At 33.9% G+C, this 26,772-nt stretch overlaps 1 protein-coding gene across 3 annotated transcripts; it reads right to left on the bottom strand.

Moving 5' to 3' along the window:
• On the bottom strand, positions 1–26,772 carry LOC110115017. Of its 3 annotated transcripts, none has more exons than XM_020848113.2 (9): positions 26,542–26,772; positions 19,351–19,465; positions 19,125–19,216; positions 13,598–13,723; positions 13,344–13,464; positions 13,125–13,209; positions 1,160–1,273; positions 997–1,036; positions 1–597 (listed from the first exon to the last, which is right to left on the bottom strand). In XM_020848113.2, the coding sequence occupies exons 1-9, from the start codon at positions 26,713–26,715 to the stop codon at positions 445–447; spliced, it is 1,020 nt and encodes a 339-aa protein (XP_020703772.1). In that variant the 5' UTR covers positions 26,716–26,772; the 3' UTR covers positions 1–444. The 3 variants fall into 3 exon arrangements, with proteins under 3 accessions (XP_020703772.1, XP_028556409.1, XP_028556408.1); XM_028700576.1 differs by lacking the exon at positions 26,542–26,772 and adding an exon at positions 25,793–25,882; XM_028700575.1 differs by lacking the exon at positions 13,598–13,723.

The following is a 26,772-nucleotide window of genomic DNA, read 5'->3' as shown; positions in this document are numbered from 1 at the left end:
TTCTAATGAAGTGATCAGTAAGATCATACAATCCAATAAACACTATATAACATAATATTTCTGAACTCAGCACTTAAGCTCAGCAATCAACTGTAAGAGAACGAGTGCAGAAAGCTTACTCAGGTGAGGAAGCTTCTCTCAAGTACCAACACTAGATGGCTAAAAATAGCTCACATAAACCTGGTTAAATTATCAAAAAAAAGAATTCTAATCATTTGGGAAGGTGACCGGCCTGATGGGAAGCTTCGTCTGCGTTCCTTCCATCCAGATTTGCATTCAAAACTTTATTCATTCAAAGCAGGGGATCCAATGAACTTCTCCAAGTTTTTCTTCGTTTGAGACGGCTTTCTTACTGTTTCTTAAAGCAATTTTCTAGCTTTAACTTTTATAATAAAAAACAGCTTTAAAAAACAGTAAAAAAGCCGTCCCAAACGAAGCCTTAGTCTACCGCAACCACCATTTCTTGATAATTGAGATAGGAGTATTCAAGAAGGGAGCATAGCGATTAATGAAAGGAGTTATGGTACGATCGATTGTGGACCAGACGGTCTGATGGTAGCTACAAGTTGCAGGAACATTATACATGAGCTTCAGCAGCTGTAGAACACAATTAGAGATGAGAAAATATATTTTTATCTCATTCAAGGAAGAATACTATACAGTTCTGAAATCAGTGCTCTATTGTGGAGAATTATATGCACTTTGCGCTCTCACAGAGGAACTACTAAGTTTTCTTACATACAACTCTTAGGATTGTGATTCTTAACATATAGGCTAGAAAAAAAAAAAAAACAAAGCAGGTGTGACAAAGTAACTTAAAATGCACAAATAGTTGAAGCTTGCATAAATTATTTATCTTATTCCCTTCCTTTAGAAGATATTATTAACTAAAATGAGTTATACAGGAGTTTGAACATTTCTACTTCGTGCTGAAGATATAAGAGAGAGAGAGAGAGAGAGAGAGAGAGAGAGAGAGAGAGAGAGAACAGGACACACCTGCCAGTACATAAAGGTGTGGATTATGCTGCGCCTTTGCCTGAAACAGAGAACTGATTTTGAGTACATTGTTATCTTGATGTGTAAGAATAGAGCTTGAAATCACAAAACAACAGAGAAAAGATAAGGCCGAAAAGAGTAGAAGAAATTCAAGTTAACTTACGAAAACAGTGAAATTATGAAAAGGAAACCCAGAGCAACCTCAGCATTTGAACTCAGAATCCTAATTGTGGTAATGTTCACATCAACCCACCGGCACGTTTTATCCAGATATTTCCTATACCAGATTCAGCAGGTTTTTAAACTCAATAAACATTAAAGATCATAACAAATTTTTGTTTTTTTTAAAAAAAAAGCAAGTCATATCAATAACTTTAAAGAATATGTTTAAACAACTGAAAAATTAGAAAATTATTAAGTTTAATCAATCAAGATAAATAATGATAATATCTGAGTAAATAGGGAAGGCTTGCCGCCAACAAGCTTGTTCTCGCATTAAGAAAGTAAAAGAAAAGGCACTCCTGGCCACATCTGTCTTATAGACCGAACCTAGTGCTTTCCACATCCTTCGCTACTTATCTCCTGCAATAACACAACCTCCTTTTGGCCTCCTGGATCCATCCTATCCAAAGCTCCATCTCTACCACCACAATAAATACTACTGGTCAGCCATTGACCATCTCCCATCAGTAGTTGCCCTATGTATGGGCCTTGGAAATGAGTACAAGACATCTTATGGTGATGAAGAACAAAAGATAAAGGAAGAAAAGAATGCCAACTTTCTTTATTTGATTAATAACATATCATTATGATCATCATCCTTATTCCATCTATTTGGGTTGGGTTTTATGAATTATTATTCTTCATTCATTCCAATATAATATTCTAGGAGGTGCTAACTCTATTCTGAAAACATCTTTTGATGTGATACTACCAGGAGTTAGCAAGAAATTAAAATGAGCAATTGTCTAAAGCTTTTCCAATATAAAATTAATGCTCATGACAAAGAAAGATTTTATAAATTCGTAGTTTTAACTTGCTTAGGCAAAGAAGTACATGTTAGATTAACCAAGACAATTCAATCAAACTTCAAAGACAAGAGCAAGTGTTATGAGTGCAATAACAAAAATCCCCAATTTAATAATGAGAGGTTTCACCTTGAGGACCTCCTCACTCATTCACTCGTGGGGTTTGCGGAAGAAGATGCTCCACACTAGAGAAGAAATCACCACTATGAATAGGGCTGCAAGTGAACCAAACGTTCGACGAGCTACTCGTTGTTCGGTTCGATTAAAGCTCATTTGTGATCGTTTAATAACTAAATAAATAAACTTGAACAATATTTTAAATACTCGAATCTTAAATAAACAAACTTGAACACTAATTGACTCGTGATAGCTCGATATAAGAAAGCCAGCAATGAAGGCCGATGATGGAAAACTATCCTCAAAATTCCGACAATTAAGGCCGGTGGTGAAAATTTTGTATTCCTCAGGTTTCCAGCAATGAAGGCTGTACTGTGATATAGTAGCAATAAAGGCTGATTTGATCATGTCAGCAATAAAAGATGATTTGCTTGTATCAGCAATAAAGGATGATTTGATCAGCAATAAAGGCTGATTTGTTTATACCAGCAATAAAGGCTGATTTTATTATACCAACAATAAAGGCTGATTTGATTATATCAGCAATAAAGGCTGATTTGATCAGCAATGAAGGCTGATTTGATCAGCAATGAAGGCTGATAGTGGGAACTTTGTAATGTTCTTCTTGGTGATACAATCCAGTTCTCTCCTTAGCATGTCCAATCGTCTTCCGCAATTTCTGGTCCTGTGATTGCAAGTGAAGAGGATGCATTTGATTTTTCAAGAGATATCAGGAGTCGTCTCAGTTTATCAATATCTTCTTCATTGAATTCTCCAAAACTGGTCTGTGCTTCTGGGTTGGGCTGACTTGTTTCAGTTCTTTGATTCTACTCCTTACTGGGGGGTTTTCCATGTATCTTCCAGCAATTTTCCTTTGTGTATCTTGATTTCTTGCAATAACTGCACCAAAGTGATTCTTTGTCTTTAAATTTTGAGAAATCTTTACATTTCTCCTTCCATGAAGATTCTTTGTTCATCACCATTGCTGAGCTTTCAATGGACTTCGATTCTAACATCACTCCTCGTCGGCTTTCTTCTGCCCGGATGAGAGAAATAGTTTCATTGAGTGATGGCGTCTCCTCCTTGCCAAGAATTTGAACCCTAACTTGGTCAAATTCTGTATTTAGTCTTGCAAGAAAATCATAAACTCTATCTTTTTCAATAAAGTTCTTTAGGATCACAGCATCCTCCGGACATCTGGCTTCAATGCACCTATAGTGGTCAAGTTCCTGCCACAGATTTTATAGAATGGTGGCATACTCCGTCACGGTCTTACTCCCCTGCTTCGTGCTTCCAACTTTGACTTTAACTTCAAAGATTTGAGCCGCATCACGAGCTTTGGAGAAGGTTTATCTGGCAGCATCCCATATGTCCTTTGTAGTCGAAAGAAACATAAATGTATCACTAATTTCTGGAGTCATGGAATTCCACATCCATGACATAATCATGGAGTCTACTTCATCCCATGCCCCAAATTTGGGATATCCTTCTTTTGGTCCTCCTCCAAGGAAGTGATGTATTTTACCTTTCCCCTTCAAGTAGGTTTTCACAAATTGAGACCACTTCAGGTAGTTCTTCCCATTTAGACGATAGGAAGGTTGTATGCTTTGAAGATCACCTCGTCCTTGGTGCACTATCGACTCCTCCGTTTGGTCAATACTTTCGGAGGAATTGATTTATGACATTATGATAGTGATTAAGACTATCTTCCTTGGTTAGCAATGAAGGTTTCCTGGAATAAATTTCCCTTGTTCAACAATAAAGGTCGATAAGGTTTTTTTTTTTTTTGAAGAAACTTCCAGGTCTAGTAAACTGAACTGGACGTAGCCTCTAAAAGGCTCGGATCAGAATAGGGCACGGGCTGAGCTTCTCTGAAAAAAAAATCGGGCGGCTTCGTTGCTTCACGGGTCACCTATGTGAAGGTAGGGATGCCACGGCTGCAGCTGCTCTCACGGTGGAGGCAATCAAAACCCTCAATGCGGACGGTGGCGGGCTTGAGACCGTATCAGACATAGCGGATGTGGATCCGGATCCGATCAACGTTGGAATGAGGGGAACCAGAGCAGCCGAAAAGGATGTTCGACGGGATCGTTAGTGGATTTCGGATCCAAAGTCTTCGGCCGACATGCCCTTCCCGTTAGATTGGAAGTTTGGATCGAGGTCACTGGTCGCCTCTTCAGCTCGTCTCGGCCAGCGGCTTTGGCTTCCGTCATGGTCTCCGTCGGTTCGCCAAGCTTCGTCCACTGCGAGTTTCTTGTTGGTAGTGTCGGCAAGGCTCCGCCTCTCCTTCTCTCCTTTTCTTCCTCCGTTCCTGATTCCGTCGTTCGGCTTCTTCCACGAGTCTTCTCGCATCTGGTGGCGTCGGACAAAAGTCCTTTCTTCGCCTCTTACACGAGGAACTAAAAGGAACGTTCTTCAGCGGCAATGAAGGCCGGCCTCCTTTTACAAAGAATTGGCAGAAAATCGTGGCTCTGATACCATGTTACAATTTGTTACAATTCAAATAATTAGAGAGGGAAAAAAGGAAGCTTAATTTTATTACACAATATCATCCTTATTTATAGATCCATACATGATACTTAATAAAGAAACAAATAAATAAAAATCATTCATGATTACCCTAATATAATATTTCCTAAATCATCCATACAAATATGGAAGGAGGTTGGCCTAATCCTGGTGAGCCTCCCACGGATCTTCATCCTTGGCCATGGGATCAAGAGCCCAATAAACGATTGGGATTTTGACAGTATCAAATATTACTTAACTTGTCGTCTAAGTAATTGTAGCTTTATATGGCAATTTATTTATAAATCGTTGCCTTTTTTAATGCTGCTGTTAGGAAAATTCTGTGAAGATGGGATTTGCCTATAAATCATTGCCTTTGTTACATAGACAATTACTTTTATTATAAATGTGTTTGTTCATAGATATGCTAATGAACGTGTTTGTTTGATAGTTAAAAAAAATCATTAAATATGTTTGCGAACATGCTCGATGTAATCGTTTGTTAGGAAGCTCGATAAAGCTCGTTTGTTAAGTTAATGAACATCTAAAAGAAGAGCTTGTTTACAGTTCGTTCATGTTTGTTTGTTTAAAGCTCGATAAACGCTAAACGAACGAACATGAACTGAACATGAACACTATTAATTTAAATGAACCAAACATGAACACAAACGATAAAGCTCGAACAAACATGAATCAAACTTGAACAAGCTGATATTAAATGAACGCAAACATGAACACTCACATACTCGGCTCGGCTCGGTTCATTTGCAGCCCTAACTATGAAGAAGAAGCCTAAGATCTTCGTTGATGGAAGGGTAACCGGCAACGGATGGATTGGTGGACGTCCCACGATCACCCACGATCTGATGGGGAGGTGTACCTCAATTGATGGTGCCAACGTGAAGATGATGCGGTCTATGTAGTCTTCCACGGAGTCGTCGACATCCAAATTAAAATCAAAGAAGGGAGATCGGAGGATGTCGGTTCGGCCTTGAGAATCCTTTACAAATTTGTGATCAACGTTAGGGTTGGCCATGCACTAGCAAAGGTGGAGAAGGTTGAGTTCTTCTCTTCCCAAGAGATAAAACTCATGAGAAAAGCAAACTCAAGAGAGGAGGGGTGGCGGTCGACCGAGGAGAGGAAGTTGTTGGGCTAAGCTTGGGTTAGGGTGGTGGTAGGAGATGAATTAGAAAATCTGAAATTCTATTACATATTTCAAAGGATGGAGGGAAATAATTTGAAACTCAAATTTATTTCCAATTGAAGCCCAGAAGGGGGCCGGTGGCATGTGGGGAGAGGGGGAGGAAAATTGAGAGGGAAAACCAAGTTTCCAAGTTTACAAACTTAAATTAGGGAAGAATAAAATAAATCAAATATAATTAAATTTTAATTAGACTTAATTTTAGGAACTTTCCTAATTTGAAAAGGCTAATTTAGAAAAGTATTTGAAATTCAAATTTGAATTTCAAATTAGATTAAACTCTCCCAAATTAAGTGGGCTAATTAAGGCAATTGTTAATGATGATTAAAATCATCATCAAGAGGGCAAGGGTGAGGTGGCCGACAGTGGAGCAAGGGAATGGGGGGGATTGGCTGCTTGAAAGTTGATTAATTGGTGGGGAGGGGCCGGCGGGCTAGAGGGTGGGTGTGGGAGGCCGACAGGTGGTGGGTGGGGTGGAGTTGGTCGGCGGATTGGGAGGGGAGGAGATGGCCAGCGGTGGGACAAGGGGAAAAGGGCAAAGAAAAGAAAAGAAAACAAGAAGCTAAACACGAGTCTCGGTTCCTACCGGCGGCTGGTGGGTGGTACTTGGCCCTCTTAAGGATCACTTCTCTCAAGAACTCACAAAGAAATCTAATGTAAAAAATATGAAATTTCATTCATCATCTTTTTACAATAGAAGAGGTCAAAATATATAAGCTTAGAAAATAAATTAACAATGACTTAAATGCCCCTTGGACTACAACTCAAGCAAACTCAAAAGAAAGGGTACAATCATAAATAGCAAATTAATAAACTACAATACATAAATGCATCAAAAATAAAGACTATGAATCGTAGCCATCGATCTATGATTCCTACGCTGATAGACTCGTCAATAGCATCTGTCGATGTCATCATCATCTTTGTACGGCTTGGCTCCTTCCTTCCTAATGCTCACATATTAACTTTGTCTATTCATGCAACTTCTACCCTCTGCCTATTTTATACTATATTATCATTAATAGATGCTACTCCCAACACTCTTTAATTATCATTTACCAATTTATTCACCCTAAAAATCCTTCTAGACATTCTTGTTTTTTCCACAATCAACTTCACCACCAATGATTTTTTCATCATCAACACTTAGATGTACGTAATATTGTCATCTTAATTTCCATTACTATAAAATTTATCTTCAACTCTCCATGTTATTCCTTTGCTGCAAAATACTTGGAGTTATTCCATTGCTGCAAAATACTTGGAGACCTTTCATTTTAACCACCCAATCTTAACTTTGGGAGTTATATTATCATTTATATTCTCATTCTTCTATATCATAGGTCCAACATACCTAAATCAATCACATCAAGTTATTACATGAATTCCAAGAACAATAAGTGAAGTTGAATATCAAAAACTCAATCGTTGTTTTACTAATATTAAACCATTTATCTTTTAAAATTTTCTCCGTTTTACCAAATTTTACTTCCAATAAAGGTCTCACTTATTAGATCCATGTCAACTCCAAATTGCGTACGCCAACATACCTCAATTGAACATCCCTTCTAAGTATCTCGATAGCTAATATTGACCTAATATTGATTATTGGTATAATCTTATCATGGTTAGGAACTATGGTTACTATACAACTATATGCACTAGTTATAGAAAAATCCCAAATAGTCCCAAGACTATTCGTGTGAGTGCAATATAGTCTCAGAGCATCACATAGCTCCAATTTAATCTCTCGACTATATAAAATTGATCCAAAATAATCCCTTATGTTGTAGTTATGATATAAAATTGATCCCAAATTAGTCCCTCAACTATATAAAATTGATCCCAATTTAGTCCCAAAGAGACCATTTATAATTTTGTATAGGTTCAGGAACTAAATTGAAGCCGCGTGATACTTTAATACTAAATTGGCCATATATGAATAATTAGATCATACTAACTAAAATTTTATCATATATATCTCTACTAGATACAAATATTAAGGTAGATGTATGTAATTTTAATATATTTAAGTGTAGATGTAATGCAAAGTGATGAAAAGATACTCTAATATTAAATTTAAAGAGTTAATGGACCAGACAAAGAGGATAGCTTGAAAGGAAGAAAAATGATAAAAAAATGAAGGAATCCTAGGTACACAACTTAGGAAGAGGTCCATGTACACAACCTCGAGAGACCACATACACATCTTAAATAAATGTAAATGAAGCGATTAATTTCATTCATAATAAACAACCGGTTTAAAAATTTCATACAATTAATCTTATTTATAAAGTAAAACAAATTGTAGCTATCTTTAAATAGGATTCAACATTAAGAATAGCTAAAATGTAATATATGATATTCAAAGAATTGTCAACTAAAGCATTTATGAATTATCAACTAAAACATTCTTAGAATCACTAAATTTTTCATTAAACTCATGAATATTACCAGAACCATTAATTTCACTCTCTTCTTCCTCCACATTCATAAGCAAACATCTACTGAGACACTAAATAATATTAGGACGAGTTTGATACCACTTAAAGCGTGCATTTATAGAAATCTCATACATGGATACAGATGTAGTTGATTTTCTCTTAGTATTCTATTAGTTATAGAGTTGCAATCCATAGATGCAATAGGTGCAATAAATTAAACTTGATTATCTTGCCAAAATGATGCACTCCTTGAATATGTAATAACCCTCTTAGGCATAGGAAATTTTAACATTTGTTTAAAGTTTACCGCAAAATGAAAAGCATGCTCAAGTGATGGAATATTATAATATTGGTCTCAAATCAAACATAATTTAAAAAGTAATTTTAGGAGAGAAAAGGACCAAAATGGTCCATTGGTTCTTTAGTAAGGGAAAAAAGATTCACAACTATATTAAAAAACCATTTTGATCCATCAAGTCTCTAAAAATGAATAAAAATAGCCCTTTGGTGAGATTATTTTACTTCCTCTTTAAGGAGTTAACGGACCAAAGTAATCATTTAATATAGTTGGAGATCATTTTGATTTTTCATCGAGTTAAGGGATCATTTTAGTCCTTTTTCCCAATTTTAGAATCTTCATTGATCTCAAAATGCAATAATAATAGTTCTTCAAATTCTTCAAATTTATTCAAGTATTCAGTGACAATTTTGGTGACCTACTTTAATTAATTAAATTCGTAAAGAAAACAAGCACAATATAACAATGGCACAAAGTCTAGGTTATTGTAGATTTTTTTCCCAATCTTTGTTTCTTCACCATACTTAGACAATAGATTTTAACTTGCCCAATTAAATTTTTTTACGCAAAATAACAGTCAGTCAACATCTAATAACCACTTAGTAAAAACTTTATGATCAATTTCACCATCATTAGTAGACACTTCTTTAACTATTTTACTTATGTCATCATCTACATCAAAACTTTTACACCTATAATTTTAATAAGCATCATTCTCAAAAACACTAAATTTCATATCAAAATTATTTCCTTGTCTCTTGTTTAGATTTATGATTCAAGTGCATTGGTTCATCATTATAACAGGAATTCATTTAGGTTCACATGCATAAACCTGATTGGCCTCCAAATTGTCAATCTGTGTTTAAACAAGATTAATGTCATCAAAGATTTGATTTTGCTAATTTAGCAATTCATTCAATTGTTGATAGAAAGCAATCAAAATTTTATCTTTTTCACAATCAATTAAGTTGTCATGATAATTAGCTCTGCATTTAAGTGACATACTGACACAATTCAAAACTTTGATACCCAATTTGATACAAGATGACTCAAGATTATGATTTCGACATGCAATTAAAATGATGTGCAGTATGCACGAATTGATGTAGAACAATTTATGTTTATGATTTCCTCATGCAAATAATGTGATGTGCAGTATGAATACATGCAAAGGATGTTTAGTATTCATAGGTCACAAGCCACTAAATGATCTAACAACTTGTTTTCTTTAAATGTGAGCAATAAATACTAGAACTAAAATCCAAATGATAATGAATGATCAAAATAACTCAACAATTCTAGCAACAAATGGGAAACATACAAACAACAAGAAAATTAATTCCATCCACAAATTCAAATTACCATAATTCCGTAGTCTAACACCCATGTTAAGTTTATAAACAATATTGAATAGTCCACAATAACATAACCCGTGACTACTACACCCAGCTAATTTAGGAAGCACACACGCAAGGCCCGACCTGAGACTAACAAATTTTCTAGTCAAAGTTGAACGATGACAATCATAAAAAGTGAAACTTGAGAAAACGACAAATCCTATCTCGAATAATAGAAAATCCACAGGTCACGCCACAGCCCACTTAATTTAGACAATAAGATATAAAACAAGCATCTTTTAAGATGATGAGTAAATCCAAACTCCATTGCCTAAGCCGCTCAATCCACAACTACAAAAAATCCAAGACTAAAACTACACAACCATATCCGAGTGGCAATCCAAATAATAACCAATCTCCAATACAACTCCATATAATATGAATGAAAATATAAGGCAATCTATCATAACCTCCTCAATCTTTTGTGAGAATTAATTTAAACTAAATAAAAAATGAAATCATGTCAACAATATAAACAAACCAAAAGCTAGGAAATCAAATACAATCTTTTATCAATCAACATCACCGCCATGTTATTAAATAAAGAAATAACAAATAGAGTTAACAACAACAACATCATCATGATCAAGCCTTTATCCTATTATGTAGGGTCGGCTACATGAATCATTTTTCCCCATTGTGTCTTATTAAGAGTTAAATTATCATTTAAAGCTAATAAAAAAATTTCATTTCTAATATTTTCTAGCCAAGTCTTTTAGGTCTACTTCTACTTTTCATAACATAAGTCAAATCTAATACATCTGCTTTCCTAACCGGGTCATTAGAAGGCCGACATTTTATGTGACCAAACCATCTAAGGCAACTCTCTCTAATCTTATCTTACATTGGAGCTATTCCAACATTTTTACGTATATGATCATTTCGCATCTTGTCCCTAAGAGTAAAGCCGCTCATCAACCTAAGCATCTTCATATCTGCAACACTTAACTTAATATTATGCTTCTCTTTTAATGGCCAACATTCTGCACCATAAAGATTTGCAGGTTTAACCACCATCTTATAGAATTCTATCACACAACAAGCCTGATGCATTCCTCCACTTCAACCATCCATCTTGAATTCTACTAATAATATCCCAATCTATTTCATCATCACTCTGAACAATAGACCCAATATATTAAAAATATGTACTTTTATTAATGACTTGATCACCCAAAGTCACAACACCCACTAGATATATTATTACTAAAATTGCACTCCATATATTTAGTTTTAGATCTACTAAAACGAAAGCCTTTTATACTCTAAGGTTGACCTCCATAATTCAAGTTTACCTTCAACTCCCTCTCTAGTCTTATCAACAAGAAGACTATCATCAGCAAAAAGCATACACCAATGTACAACCTCTTGCAAATGTCTAGTGAGAACATACATGACTAAAGCAAAAAAATACGGTTTTAAGGCTTATCCTTAATGTAATCCAACTGAAATAAGAAAATACTTGGTCAAACCACCTTGTGTTTGAACACAAGTAACAGCTCCTGCATAAATATCCTTAATGACTTGAATATAAGCATTATTAACCCCTTTCTTTTCTAGAACTCTCCATAACACTTCTCTTGGAAAGTTATCATATGCTTTCTCTAAATCAATAAATATCATGAGTAGATCCTCCTTATTCTCTATGTACTTCTCTATCAAACCTCTCAATAAATGTATAGCTTCCATAATAGACTTACCCGGCATGAATCCAAATTGATTTTGAGAAACTTTAGGATCACGCCGCAACCTATGCTCCATAACCTTCCCATAGTTTTAAAGTATGCACATTAACTTAATTCCTCTATAATTTGCACAATCTTTTGCATCACCTTTATTCTTAAAAATAGGAATAAGCAAACTCATTCTCCACTCATCTCACATCTTTTTAGTCTTCAAAATAAATATTAAAAAGTTTAGTAAGCCAAGAAATTCCATCATCTCTTACATATTTCCACACCTATATTGAAATATCATCAGGTCCAACAGTTTTTCCAAACTTCATTTTCTTTAAAACCTCTCTAACTTCGATTTTACTATACGCCAATAAAAACAAAAATCTTTATTTTCATTTAAGGTGCTAAGGTCACTAAACTCAATCGCATTCTTATAATCTGCATTAAAAAGTTTAGAAAAATATCTCATCCACCTTTGTTGAATATTCTATTCTAATAAAATCACTTTTTGATATTTATCCTTAATGCACTTCACTTGAACTAAATCCTTATTAGTTGGTTAACTCAAATAGAGTTAACCAACTAATGAAAAGAAAATAAATAAATTGTGTTAAAATCAATGCTTTATGTGATGCTTTTGACGAGAATAAATGGGAAGATTTTCATCAGCTTGTGTCTTTGTTTTGAGCAATGTAACATGGCTTTTGTGTTTGGTGGATCAAATCATACCTCCTCTCATATAGACGTAGGCTTTGTTCAATCCAAATCACATAAATTTTGGTCTTTTTTTGTGTGCGCTTTACCTTTTTTTAGTTACTTTCTGGTACATTATATTTTCATCAGAGGCCATTATACATCTATGTTAGACATTCCATTCAAAAACTGAAGAAAGAGAATGCACTTTGGCGTGTCAGTTAGCTTCAACCATTATGACTTGATGATGATGAGTTCACTGACAACAAAAATCTATACAATGCATCGATGAATCATTATTAATCATCTTCTCATGCAATGGGTTCACCCAAGTAGAAAAAAATATTAGGACAAGCTAAAACTAGGTGTCCCACTAACAAAATTAATAAATGAGTGAATTGTTACTGAAAAATAATTAAATCATCCCATGGTGTAAATTCTACACCTAGCACACAAAACTTGATAATGTTAACCCAGCACACAAAATTTGATATACCCGGTTTCACGCATCCTTAACACATTCAAGGGAAATATGTTCACAAATAACCAAGCCAATATTCAGCTTTGAGATGACACTTCTAGACTTAAAAGTTTCCATTATGTCTTTGCTAATAAAGTTTAAATGTGTATTGTGAAATGTTGTGAACCTTGTAATTTCAAAATATCATAGCCTAACGTGTGAATCCAAAAATACTAGATAACCTTTCTAAACAATATACTTAAATTCACCATAATTCATGAATATTGCTAGTTCGCAAAATTTTACCTGTACAAAATGGAATGTTTAAAGTTTCTCCTTAAGAACTTGGTAACATGCTGAACTGACCAGGAAAGAACAGGAATCAATGCCACTGTAAAGATAATTCATAATGTGTTAGGAAGTGATTAAGTGATGTAGTTTCAAAAAGTCCAAAAAATTAGTAAGCCTTCCACAATATATCCACATCTATGAAATATGAATCATAATTTTAGGATGAATACTCACATTTAAAAGGCGTCCCAGAAGTAACAAACACAATGCTGTAGGGGAGATTAATAAATTCCCTGGCTACCATAACAGACTGCAACCATGTTTGGATGCCTGGCTGATTCCATGTTCTTGGTATCTGTAAAAGGAAAAATTACAAATGCAAACAGCGAACACTATAATGAAGGCTAAATATGAAATCTCCTAAAAAACGTAATCACACTAGCAAGATGTCAAATTTTATTTATTAAGGTGATTTGTTTTCAACTTACCCCAAAATGGGAGTACAACAAAAACAGTGCAGAAAAGGTAGCTCCAAGTAATGATAACTGATATGCTTTGTCTGAGATACTTTTTGGTATAAGGGGAAGGATCCCAAAAATGGACATAGCAAACACCTACCAATCAGAACCACATGAGAACAAGTAACAAAGCCAAAAATGTAGGATTTAAAAAGTTGTATATACTAAAAGTAGATGCAACCAATTTCTGCTTTTAATGCAAAAATGTGCAAGCTTATTTCTTGAATTTAAAGTAAAGAAATAGTCATGTGTCAAGTCCAATTTTTTGGCTTGTAACTTAAATAAGAAAAAGGAAGTTACAAGTAAAAGACTGGAAAAGAAAAAACGTCATCTTTTTCTTTTTGCATATTCACTGTAGAAGTCTCGATCCCATAAATAGACTTTACAAAGGCTATCATCAAAACAAGAAAATAAATTTACCTAGAGAAAATAAACAAATAAAATCAGGTCTAATTAACTTGTGTGTACAAAGTTAGTAATAACATAAAGGAAAATCAAAGGGGTACGGAAATAATGGAGAATATGGAAGTAACTAATATAAATAATTGATATTAAAATATCTTCTACCATTCCTTCTCAAAAGCTGGCATGAAGATATTTTTCATAGAAAGCTTGCCAACATTAAACTCATACTGTGTTTCAGGAGGCCCTTTGGTAAATAAGTTAGCAATTTGAATAGTGATTGGTAAGTAAATCATGTATATAACCCTATTATCAATTTTCTCCTTGATGAAATATTTATCCACTTCTATATGTTTTGTTCTGTCATATAAAACTAGATTATGGACTACAAAGATTACAGGTTCATGATCACAAAAGGCTTTGATTGGTGTTGATATCGGAATTTTCAGTTATTGTCGAAGCATTTTAATCCATGATATTTAGCAGAAACCACATGCAATAGACCGAAATTCAGCTTCTACACTACTCCTTTCAACAACACTTTGTTTATTTAATCTCTCCATGTAATTAAATTTTATCCTCTATAAATGTACAATACTCTGAAGTAGATCTCCTATCATTGATATCATCTACCAAAACTGCATTTGTATAAGTTTCCACTAGGAGTTGGCCTCTATTTTTAAATACTAATCCATTTCTTGCAGTTCATTGAGGTATTATAAAATTCTAAACTATGATGCACCGACACGCTTCTATTGATTTATTATTGCTTGACATTTTTACTATAATGTCACCTTAATTTTTATATATTATATTAAAAAATTATTATGCCGTGTCCACGCCGCACCCGTGTCCTATATTTTTAAAAATTGCCGTGTCCGTGTCGTGTCGTGTCTGTGTCGCCGTGTCCGTGTCGGTGCATCATAGATTCTAAATAATGATTGATAATGAGAGGATCTTAGTGAATGCATAAACTGACTAACACTAACAACAAATGATATCTCATGTCTTCGTATGAGTAAAACAAATTAATCTTCCAACTAATTTTTGATATTGTTTACGGTTTACTACCTTACTTTTACCAGCTGTTTTCAATTTAACATTTGGTTCGGTAGTAGTATTTGCAAATTTACACCCAATCATTCATATTTCTTTGAGAAAATAAAGGATATACTTGCATTGATTAATAAAAATCCCCTCAGATTTGATAAACTCCATAGGTCTTTGATCACAAATTCAATCTCAAGCTTCTTCATCAAGTTATTAATCACAATTTAATCATCTCTAATTATAATTATGTCATCTACATCAATTATTAGAACAGCAATTTTCCTTCAGAAGAATGTTTGTAGAATAAAGTGTGGTCTGCATGACTTTGCAAAAAATCGTGTCTTCTAACAACAGCTCCAAACCGCTCAAACCAGACCTTTGAAGGCTGTTTAAGTTTATACAAAGCTTTAATGTTTATATGTTTAATCATTTTATGCTGTTATTAAAATGGGGGTAAATTCTCTGTAGCCTGTTTTGGTGTTGTTGTGAAGTTGTGAATAGCTAAAATTTTGCCTGTTCTTCTTGGATGCTGCTATTTTCTTTGCCCGAATTCTGTTATGGGTCTTATCCTTATGGCTGTTGTAAATCTATTGGCGTCTCACCTATTGTTCAGTTGTTGTGGGCAATTGCCTTGTGGGTTGTTGGCTTGTTGCTGAATCTGAACTTCTAATGCTTAATAAATTCATCTATTTGATGAATTAAGGTAAAGGGTATAACAGCTATGAAAGCTCAAGCGATGATGAAAAAACCTTCTAAACTGAAAGCATAGTTGTCAATGGCGCAAAATAGCGCGCGTCATAAAGCATCCGCCGAACACATCCCGTAGTCCCGAAGTCGAAGTCACTGATCTGTCCCGAAGTTGAAGGTTTTCTGTTTTCTGTTTGCTGCATTCGCTGCTTCCACCGAATCGTCCCGCAGAGTTGTGCTTCCGCCAAATCCGCCGCTCCTTCGTCTATTTCAAAATGGCGAGCGCCGCGCCGTGCGCTATGCGCCATGGCTCCAAAGGGACCTTGCGCCATGATGCGCCATTCGCCATTAACAGGTATGACTGAAAGTGAGAGCCGTCGAGCATTGGGGGTAACTATTGCAACCAGGTGACATTTGTGTTAGCTTAGATCAAGAGAAGATACTTTATTATTTCACATATACTACATTAAGCTTAATGGATAATGCAAACTGCCACCTTGGATGGTAATAGAGAATTAGAAAAATCAAATATATAGTATTTACTCACTTCTCAATAGTTGCTAAATGTGTTGAAAGGTTTACCTGAGCTATTTGATAAAGCTTTCTAGTTAAATTATCTCATTATTTAGAATTTTATGATTTTTATTTTGTTTATGACTTTTAAGTTTTAAGTGTTTAACCATCTTTCATTTGTAGTTAATTCAAGTTGAAGTGTAAGAGGTTTAATGGTATCTTCAAGTTGAAGTGGAGGTGTAAATTGACTATTTGAGTTTATTTGTAAATTGCAAATGTAAATGTAATGTATTAAACAATTAAACCATTAATTATTATGTATTTTATTTTTGTAATCAATGTAATATTATAATTTGTAAACAATTTATATAGTAGTTAAAAGTTTTTTTTTTCATTTTTGTATACATTATGTCATTACCTTGCAAAATATCATGTATTAAGTGCCAATTAATTTTCCAAAAATCAAGTCTCCTTCATGTATCTAATAGATTACGATTCGGGTCGTGTTGACCCGAACCCAAACCAGGTCGGGTTAGAAAAACTAACCTGAAAACTAAATAGGGTCGGATTCGGGTTGGGTTAAAATATGTTGGGTCCAAGATGGGTTCAACCCAAGCACAACCCGTCGACACGAATTAATACCCCTAAGTGGATGAGTGGCTTACTCTTATAGACAGGATACGAAATGAGCATATTCGTGAAAATGTTGGAGTAGCTCTAGTGGAAGATAAAATTAGAGAGAGTTGCCTTATATGATTTGGTCACATAAAATGGTGGTCTTCCGATGACCCGGTTAGGAGATTAGATGTATTTTAGCTTATGTTAAGAAATATAGAGGTAGACCTAAAAATACTTGAAAAATATTAGAAATGATCTTTCTTTATTAGATTTAAATAAGAATTTGACTCTTAACATGACACAATTGAGAAAAATGATTCACGTAGCCGACCCCACGTAATGGGATAAAGGCTTAATGTTATTATTGTTGTTGTTTCATGAACATACCTTCAATGATAAGAAGTAATCTTCCTCGTTTTTGAGAGACGGCATTTTTTATTATCCTTGCTGCTCAAGCTAACTTTAGACTTCATTTGGGATGGCTTTTTTGTTGCTTCTTAAATTAGATTTTTTATAAAAAATTATTTTTTTTGTTCTAAAAAGCTACTTTAAGAAACAGTAATAAAGTCATCCCAAACGAAGCCTTAGTCAGATTACGACTGCACTCTATCCTTAGCTTAGTTTAGTCTTGATGTTTCTGAATAATAGAAGCAATACTCCATCTACTGCTTTGGTTTGATTGCTGTTTTCTGTTGGTGCCTAATTCATAATTATTATCAACCTCTGTTCTTATTTTTTATAAATGGAATTCCAGCGAATCTTTTATTAAATGCACGTGGTACATTTGATATTTATGTTGCATAATACTAAGGAATATTTTGAAAAACTCTCATGTAATATTAATTCCTTCAGCACATAATTAATAATGATAATTGCATTAACAATTTTGCATATCATAAATTGCTTTCAATGATTATGAAGTATATGGTAAAAAAGTGTGTTGGTCATTAGATGTGCTCTTCACTTGAAGTATGCCCCATGTTTTAAAGTTTAAGGGAAAAAAAAACTTCGATCATTTCCTTTTTATGCACAACACATTGATTCCAATTATTCGCAATGAGATTTAAGTGGACTTCAGTGATGTAACTTCAGTGATTACATCCTGGACATTTCTATAGCTTAAACGTTATTTGGAGTTTAGATTTAAAAGAAGCCTGGACAACAGTGACTGCATCCAAATTATCATTTTCATGTAACTAACTGAGCATGAACAAATCAATACTGTTTAAGTTTAACTTTGCAATCTAAAGATATATGACAAACATGTTCAGAAGTTTGAGAAATGAAAAGAAAATAACACTTACCCTCCCGCAAATTGAGCAAAAACCAAAACAATAAAAATATTATTTGTAAAATCAATACGCAAAAAGGAAATTGGTCATTGTTAAAGGTTATATAAATGGGTAAATATTGCATTCAATGCATTAATAACATCGCACTTCCTTAAGGCTCATCGCTTCAAAAATTAATTCATGGTGAGAGCATTTAATTTCCAACAACACGACCAGAGTATGATACCAATTTTGCCATGGTTGGCCAGAAGTTAAATAAATCTAGCCTACCATTATTATTAAATGCCAATTTTTCTCTTATTTTTTCCCAGCTGGTTGGGATCGGAGTTTAAAGAAACAAAATCAATGAAAGTTGGAGAAACCATACACACATGAAACATGTATGTAATCATCATATCCTCACCACAATGGCCAACAATTTATGAAAGAAGATCATTAACAAAAATTTAAATAGTGTCACTCCATCCAGATCTTTAGTATTATGCAGGCTAGGAAGAGAACTGTATACTGTAATATCGTTATAGGATATGATAAAAGGCAGCTTATCACAAATTTGGGGCAGTTTGGCTAAAATGACTATGGCTATACCACATGTTCTCAATAGTAGTGAGAAAATTTTAAAGGTCAGTTGAGCATTTATGGTCAAAAACCTAAGATTAAGAGCTGGAAAGAAGGCCCCCACATGATAGTCACATTAGTAGAATTATTTTCATTCTTTATTATTAAATCTAAAATGATTGTGAAAATTCTTTCCAAAATTAACCTTTTTCTCTTAAGAAAATACTTGAGCATTGCCAAAAGTATAATGTGATTTTCTTCTTATTATTGCGAGTGAGATACTAGAGAGCCAATAGAATATAGTGATTTCAAGGAATGAAATACAGAAAGGATATCACAACATAGTGTATTACAAATAAAATATTTATTCTACTTACCCAGAATTTGAAAGCAAAATTAACAGTCCGTTCATCCATTTGAAAGAAAGATGAGGTCCTGCCTTGCGGTACATTTGTCCCAGAACTAGACCCTGCACCACATCATTCAGTTTAACTACAAGCAAAAACAAACAAATATGCATATAAATAACACATAAAAAAAGTGGCATACTCCAAATAAGGGATAGTAAGTAGAAAAGGAAGTTATCAATAAAATAAAACTTACCTGAGTTACGAGGTCTTTCATTTTCTGTGGCAGGAACTGATGAGGATCCCTGAAATGCTCCAGGTGCCTGGGAAGAGATAGACGAAGACATGGATTGAACCACAAAATCAGGATCCTGCAAGAAGACTTGAGAGTCAAAGCTTACAAAGGGTAAATCATTAATTCATTCTACCAAACAAAGGTTACAGTAACCTGCAAAACAAATATAATGAATTGACGAATTATATAGAACATATTAAACTTGACATGCGCAGATTAAGTTCAAGCCCTATAATTGATCAATTTTCGTTGAGAAAAGAATCAAAATGATCCCTTAACTCTTTGTGAGGGATCAAAATGATCCCAACTCTTTTGAGGGACCTATGATGCACCGACACTTCTTCTCAAAGAAGCGTGCAGTGTCCGACACCGTATCCGACATGACACTCGTCCGACACTCCTCCGACACGTGTCGGACACGCCAAAAATATGTCCGATTAAAAAATATTAAATACAAATTGGACACGCGTGTCTTAAATATTTTTATGAATTTTTTTAAATATAATTTCTTGTATTTGGTGGGATTTAAACTAAATTTCTTATTTTCTATCGAAATGGATTATTTTTCAATTGCTCATTATTATGGTGCTTGTATCATTTATAAGAGGGAACCATTTCTTTAAATGAGGCCAAAGGTATTGATGTTTGGCAAGATGTTAATATAAAGAATACCATCGACTTCGTCCACATTTCCAAATGTGTTTCTCCTATTTCACAAAAGTAGGTCTATAATACAATGAGTAAAAAGGTTGTTCTTTTGGCTTTTTAAGATAACCAACTCCAAAAAAAAAAATTTGTGGATGGGACACCTCCATGATGTTATAAGAGTCTAACTTGGTGATATTCCTGCTTCAAAATCTTCCCAGAATAATTATTCTTCATATCTTGTTTTGTTTAAAAATAGGATTGATTTTATTTTATTTATTTTACTTTTTTTTTTGCTTCCTTGTATGCAAGGTTTAAAATTGCGTAAATAAGCCTCGAGACGTTTTTCGTCCATGAGGCGATGCGTAAGCCTCGAGGCAGTGTGAGGCGTAAGCCTCATGTACGAAGAATTGCGTAAATGAAAATTTAAGTATTCTAGCATATAACTAATAGTAAGAGTCTATAATACAATAAAAACATCTAAAAAAGAAGTGAACTTAGTGGAAAACAAAAAATATATTTGCAATATATGCATCTCATAGCATAATTCAAACTACAAAACTACAAATTAAAGTCTATCAAAACTCCCAAAGTACAAATAAGAAAAAACATCTAAAATCCAATCATTTCCCATCACTATATGGGTCTTCAATAGAGGCATCTTCATCTCCAATTGTATCTATAAATGTCAAATCTTCATTATATTCAATGTTACCCACTTTTCTCTTAGGGTCCGTTTGACTTTTTCACTACTTTGTATTTCATATCCATGCCACTCGTTGTTTCACTATTGCTTATTTTGCTACCTTTTTTAAAATATTGGTGGTGGGAAGTAATTTCTTATAGTCATCTATAAAAAAAAGCCTTACGTTTGATTTTTTTTTCAAAAGAAAAAGTTATAATGCCCACATTAACTTGCAAAAAAAGTATTATCATCCTAATATATGTATTATGGAAAAATCAATCTACTCTATGAAGATATAATTGCAAATTCCTTTCGAGTTTTTTTTTTAAATTGCCCCCCCCCCTCTTCAATGCAAGCCCCCCCCCCCCCCCCTCTTCAATGCAAGCCCAAAACAATGGTTAGATTGCTTATATTGTGACTTTGATGTGAAATTGCATGCATCAATGTCATCTTAAATCTCACAATAACTGACGATTCATACAATGAGCAGTTTTTTAGGAGCTTGCAACCTTCTTCTTCACCTTGGTCTAACCCGCAAATTATATTTTTCTTCCAGTGATCTTATGGGCATGAGAATGAACATGTCATTACCTGTCTCCCCCTATTCGAGCCCTCAACACCAACATATACAGTATGTTTCATGAGGCGTACGCCTCACTAAAAATTGTGCAATTGCGCCTCTGAGATGCGCCTCAGGTTCCATGAGGCGTAAGCCTCACCAAGTCCCAAAATTGCTTAAGCAATGAGGCTCTTAGGGGGCAAATTGCGCAATTTTAAACAATGCTTGTATGACATGCTAGAATTTCTGCATATAAAGAGGCAAAGATTAAAAAAAGAATAAATAATTGAGCAAAAGAAATAATGAGAAAATATTAGTATATGCTTTGCTTCAACCTTCCCTCTCAGTTTTCCACCTATTTAGGTGCAAGGTTTTCTTTTGAATGGAGAATTTATGCAGATGAGTTCTCCATATAGGATTTCATTTTAATTTTGAAATACTTACCTTCTGCTAATGAAGCTCCTGCATATGTTGCTTAATTGGCTGCAGCTTTCACTATTGGGACTATTTTGGTCCCACAAGTTTTTTAAACACACCCCTTCACAAGGGGAATTTCAACTATATAGGACTCATAATAACAACATATGTAAAAGGTCAGTGCTAATGTATTTTTGTTATTTAGAATAGAATGCATTCATCGTCCCTTCTAATGATGACATTCCTACGAAGAACCATAAGTTAAAAAATAATTAATGTTCAAACCTTATATTCCGTTTTCAAACTAATACAAACATGTAAGATTTAAAATTGCGCAATTGGGTATTGAGATATTTCTTTTCATGAGACGAGACATAAGCCTTAAAATAAAATAAAAAATGCATAAAGTAAAAAATAAAACTTTAAAGTTATTTTTTATATAATACCTAAATAATATGTTAAAGAATGACATTAACTTTCTATTGAACTATGAGATAACAAATTGGTATACATATGAAATAATTGCGTGAAATAGAATTAAAATCTAAATATCAAAAGTGCAAAACAATATTAAATATAGGAATTGTATAAAAGTATCAAAAAACATCAAGTTCAACTCAAAATTTCTTCTTTCTCAGTTCCCTACTCATCCACATTTAATTACTAAAGAAAGCTAAAATAGTTGGCAACAATTCAGAAATCATCAACACTGTATCACTGAGAGATATTTATTTGAGTTGTCGCTATAACAAATTAGCTCTCCCCTGTCTTATCATATAGAGTCCAAATGCCTCTCAATCTACTTCTTCTTCATTTATTTCAATTATCTTCCACTTTCATAAATGTTTTTCATGTATATAAAGATGAGATTAATTATCCAAAATTTTTAGAGGTGGTGGTGGTATGTAGCTTTCAAGTGAACCCTGACGACGGCTACAACGGTGGTGATTGTGGTGAAAGCAACGGCTAGAGGTCGAGGCAATCAAGAGGAAGTTGTTGTGGCTTGGGGGTGCATGAAGACATGATTTGATCGGGGATTTAGTTTAGGATTTAGATAAGTTTTCATAAATTTATATATATAAATATGCTGAGGTGTAAGCCTCATGCCAACCAAGCAAGGCAAGCCTCAAAGCGGACCTCATCCAAGCTAAAGTGTAAGCCTAATAAAAAAGCTCGATGCATAAGCCTCATGGATTTTTTTCACTAGAATTGCGTTGAGGCAAGCTAATGCGAACATCTACTTGGAGCCTAGGATTTGACTATTAGATTCCAAAACTAAGTTCGAACTAGTCTTCAAATAAGGGTTCAAATAAGGTTCAAACCTTCTTTGTACTTTGTTTAAGCCTCGTTTAAAATGAGATCGAAACTAATGTTCGGCCATTTGGTTTGAACAAAGCATAAACAACTTCTGCACTTTATATTACAAGTTTGAATATGTTACAAACTGTTTGAACCTTACTCAAACTAAGTTGAAACTAGTGTTTGAACTTTAGCTTTAAAACAGAGATTCGAACATTGTTTTTCTCATTATCTTGTATAAGATTGATTCATTGGATTCCTTGTGTTATATATGTAGATATCCCAATAAATCATTCATGTGGAGAAATATTACATTGCTCACGTAACATACAAAAAAGAGAGTATGATAGAGAAAGTTATAACATTGTTTGAAAATAATCTTCCTCAAAAGGCAAAGCAATGCGCCAAATGCAGCTTATAAACACCAAGTGATATATTTATCATGATAAGTGTTAGTTTTAAACTTTTTCTTGATATTCATCCAAATATAATAAGCTCCAAGGTGCGCCTCTACAATATACTGAATAAAACATTGTCAATATTATTATGTCTATCAGAAACAACACTAGGTTTTATGTCAAAAATTTGTTGGCTCTCTTAATCTAACCATAAAATATATCAATGAATCATTATTGTTTGAGTCAACTAATCCAAATATCATTGACTAAATCTAAGCATTTAAGTCTTGGGCCACTATTATAAGCAAAATACCAGCACAACTTGTCTTAGGCCACAACGTGCTACTTTGAAGCCTCAAATACAAACACCAAAATCAAAGTAACCATACTTGAAATAACCCGAAGTGTCAAGTTGGATATCAACTATTATCACTAGATTTTTCCTATTTAACATGATCAAATATGATGAAAATTTTTTTAAAGGATGCTTTAGGAAACCTCCTACATTGGTGATAGCTTGCTCACAATACCATCATGCTTTCGTATAAGACAAATAAATTTATAATCCCTTTGCACATATAATGTTACCATTTTTGACTTCAAATTAAAATTAGATCCAACAAGCTTCGTGGTGATTAAGCGCCTAGCTTTACAATTCTCTTTGGATCTAACATCCAAAAATCAAGTGTGTTCAAATAAATGATTCCTAATCTCATACAATTTTGACCAGGCTAACTTTATAGTTTGCAAGCTTCATAAATATTTTTCAAATATACAACGGATAAGCAAAATGTCTTTCCCTGATTTTTCACCATGAATCAAAAGTTTTTTCTTCATTACATATAGAAATAACTTATTCTTCAAATTATTTTTGCTCTACAGAAATTTCTCAACTTCTATATGCATTGAGAAGAGACTCAAACAAGAAATCAATAGTCATTGGATTGTAAGTACTTTCAGGCACTAACCCTTGTAGGATAGAAATTATTCATGTATATTTCATATCACTAATTTTTGCTTTCAACCCAAGGAACACAAAGAACTAAAATATTTCACTTGTTACTAGTTTTAGATGGATCAAAATGTTGGGTTATAATCTTTATTAGATCCTTTAGTAATAAAGAATCTATAGAGAAACCATCATCTGCATCTTGTATGTACATAACATAAACTTCATCAACTCCTTAAATCAGCATTTGATCCATCAATAAGAAGCGTTGGACTGACTAACCATGCATGGTCCTCATTTGCTACCAATTGCTCTAGCCAGGAGGAATATTTTTGTCATGGTTATAATTTGAAGTTGAAATCTTTTTTGACATAGTTGATACAAAAAAGGGGAGATCGGTGTTGAATAAATTTAGATATTTTATTTTAAAAAAATACATGATCATATTATGTTACTATTTTTGTTGGATGAATTGCTATTATGAATTATGCTCATCCAAAATGATACAACACCTCCATCAGAACTATAAGATCTTTGAGGCTAATGCCTCTTGAGATCATCAATGTTTTGCTCCATTTACAACTAAAATTCCAACCAAATTGACTCTATTCTTTCCATCCATCTTCATAAAACATAAGATTATTAATGCTTAATTCACCTTCAAAATAAAAACTCTTAATATGAGCACAAAATATATTACAATTAGATTTTAACCAGGTTCAAACAAAAGTCAAACATACTTCAATATGTTGAATCTTATTTAAACAGAGATCGAACAATTTTCAATCAACGATCAAAAATGTTCAATCAATATTTGAACCATGTTTAAACCTAGTGAACCTTCGAACTGGGTTAAAAAAAGTTGCTTGGGCAACATAGATATTGTCTACACAAGGTTGGACCAAAAGTCAAACAATGTTTCAACATGATTCAAATAAGTTTCATACATGATTCAAACAAATTTTCAATAAGAGTCAAATATTTTTCAACTATTTATTGAATCTTATTTGAACTTGTTTCATCAATTCTCCATCTACTTTTGTATTTAGTCTCCATTAAAATGACATCAATTCCCTAGCTCAAATCCAATATAAATCATATGAATCATTACATAATCAGTTTGATCATATGGCTATAACATCATTTAAACATTAAAAAAATAACCCATGATTTAAGAAGGATTAAACTATTTTGTTTTATTCAACTTCACCATTACAATCTTCTTATCGTAGTAAGAAATTAGCAATGGGAATAACTAAAGGTGAATGAAGGAGTTAGGAATGATGTTGTTGAGTCTTTCCATAGGGACATAATATGACAAAGATCTAAGCATATAACGGATTATTTTCCGAAATGAAATTCAAGCCATATTTCTCCAAATAAAAACATAATGAGCAAATTTTTTCATATACCATTATCATAGATCATATGAAGTCAAATTTTTTTCTTACAAGCTTATTAGCCTTCAGTGGGCATGTCCCATATAATTGCTTAGTTTGTGCACTGACATGACTTCAAAACAGCCACAGCTAATCCCAAGGCTGGATGGAAAAGTTGAGGAGTGATGTTAGGTTGTAGCTAATCATAAAACCTATAATGAAATCTGCAAGACACAAAAGGAATGAATGGTGAAGGAGGATTCACAGTTCAGGCAAAAAGGTAGGGATAAGACTAGTAGTGATAATAATTTAGGGTTCTCTAACCTAATGCATTTTGTCAGTTTGCTGAAATCCCTGTTAACTCCAAAATAATCTAGGTTTTCAGCCATTCATGCACATAAAGGTATCAAACTAGTTGGCGGTTTTATATAATATTTAGCCCTTCTATATAACTTTAGGTATTAATATGGTAGTAACAAATGTGTTAAAATAGTAGTCACGCATTAGCAGCTATAAAGAAACATGCTAACATGGGGAACACAAGTAAAACACGGGATGTTAAAGGCAACGCCACCATAGAAGAAGCTGGGATTTTCCCTCTTCTTTCAAACATCGCGGCAGTTCAAGAAATGTCAAGAAGATTACAGAGAAGTTTGCAAAAAATGAAAAAGATTGCGGCTTTGTGAAAAAGCTTAGGGCTAGGCCATAGCAAAAGAAAAATAGATATATTCCAAGAGGTCCCATGAATTCGATGTCGATAATGCAGAATGGATGAGTGGCAAATCAATTGCGGTATTCATCGGATAAAAAAGAAAGATTACAATGTAACGCTGGTAGAACTTGCGCTTGTAGTGGTCGACGACGTCGGATCGGGAAGCCATGTGAGGAGGTATGAGAACGTTGGACCAGTATTCCGTCCACCGGGGATCGAGTTCATAGTCGTACGCCGCCGCGGCAATCCTTTTCATCTTCTGGGGGTCGATTTCATCACCCATCTCTCTCTCTCGCTCGCTCTCAGTATCTCCGGAGAATTTGTTATGGACGAGAAGTTA

The sequence above is a fragment of the Dendrobium catenatum genome, unplaced genomic scaffold, assembly GCF_001605985.2.
Source record: "Dendrobium catenatum unplaced genomic scaffold, ASM160598v2 fragScaff_scaffold_1557, whole genome shotgun sequence".
Lineage (NCBI taxonomy): Eukaryota > Viridiplantae > Streptophyta > Magnoliopsida > Asparagales > Orchidaceae > Dendrobium > Dendrobium catenatum.
This window is presented reverse-complemented; position numbering and strand designations above follow the sequence as displayed.

What these genes read in the sequence shown, in the direction of transcription:
- LOC110115017 (XM_020848113.2), bottom strand. Translation starts at nt 26,715, where the DNA reads ATGGGTGATGAAATCGACCCCCAGAAGATGAAAAGGATTGCCGCGGCG. An exon ending in TGTTGTACTCCCATTTTGGG is followed by an intron (nt 13,465 to 13,597) that starts GTAAGTTGAAAA and finishes TTCCTTTTACAG; the next exon opens with ATACCAAGAACATGGAATCA. An exon ending in TTCATAATTTCACTGTTTTC is followed by an intron (nt 1,037 to 1,159) that starts GTAAGTTAACTT and finishes TCTCTGTTTCAG; the next exon opens with GCAAAGGCGCAGCATAATCC.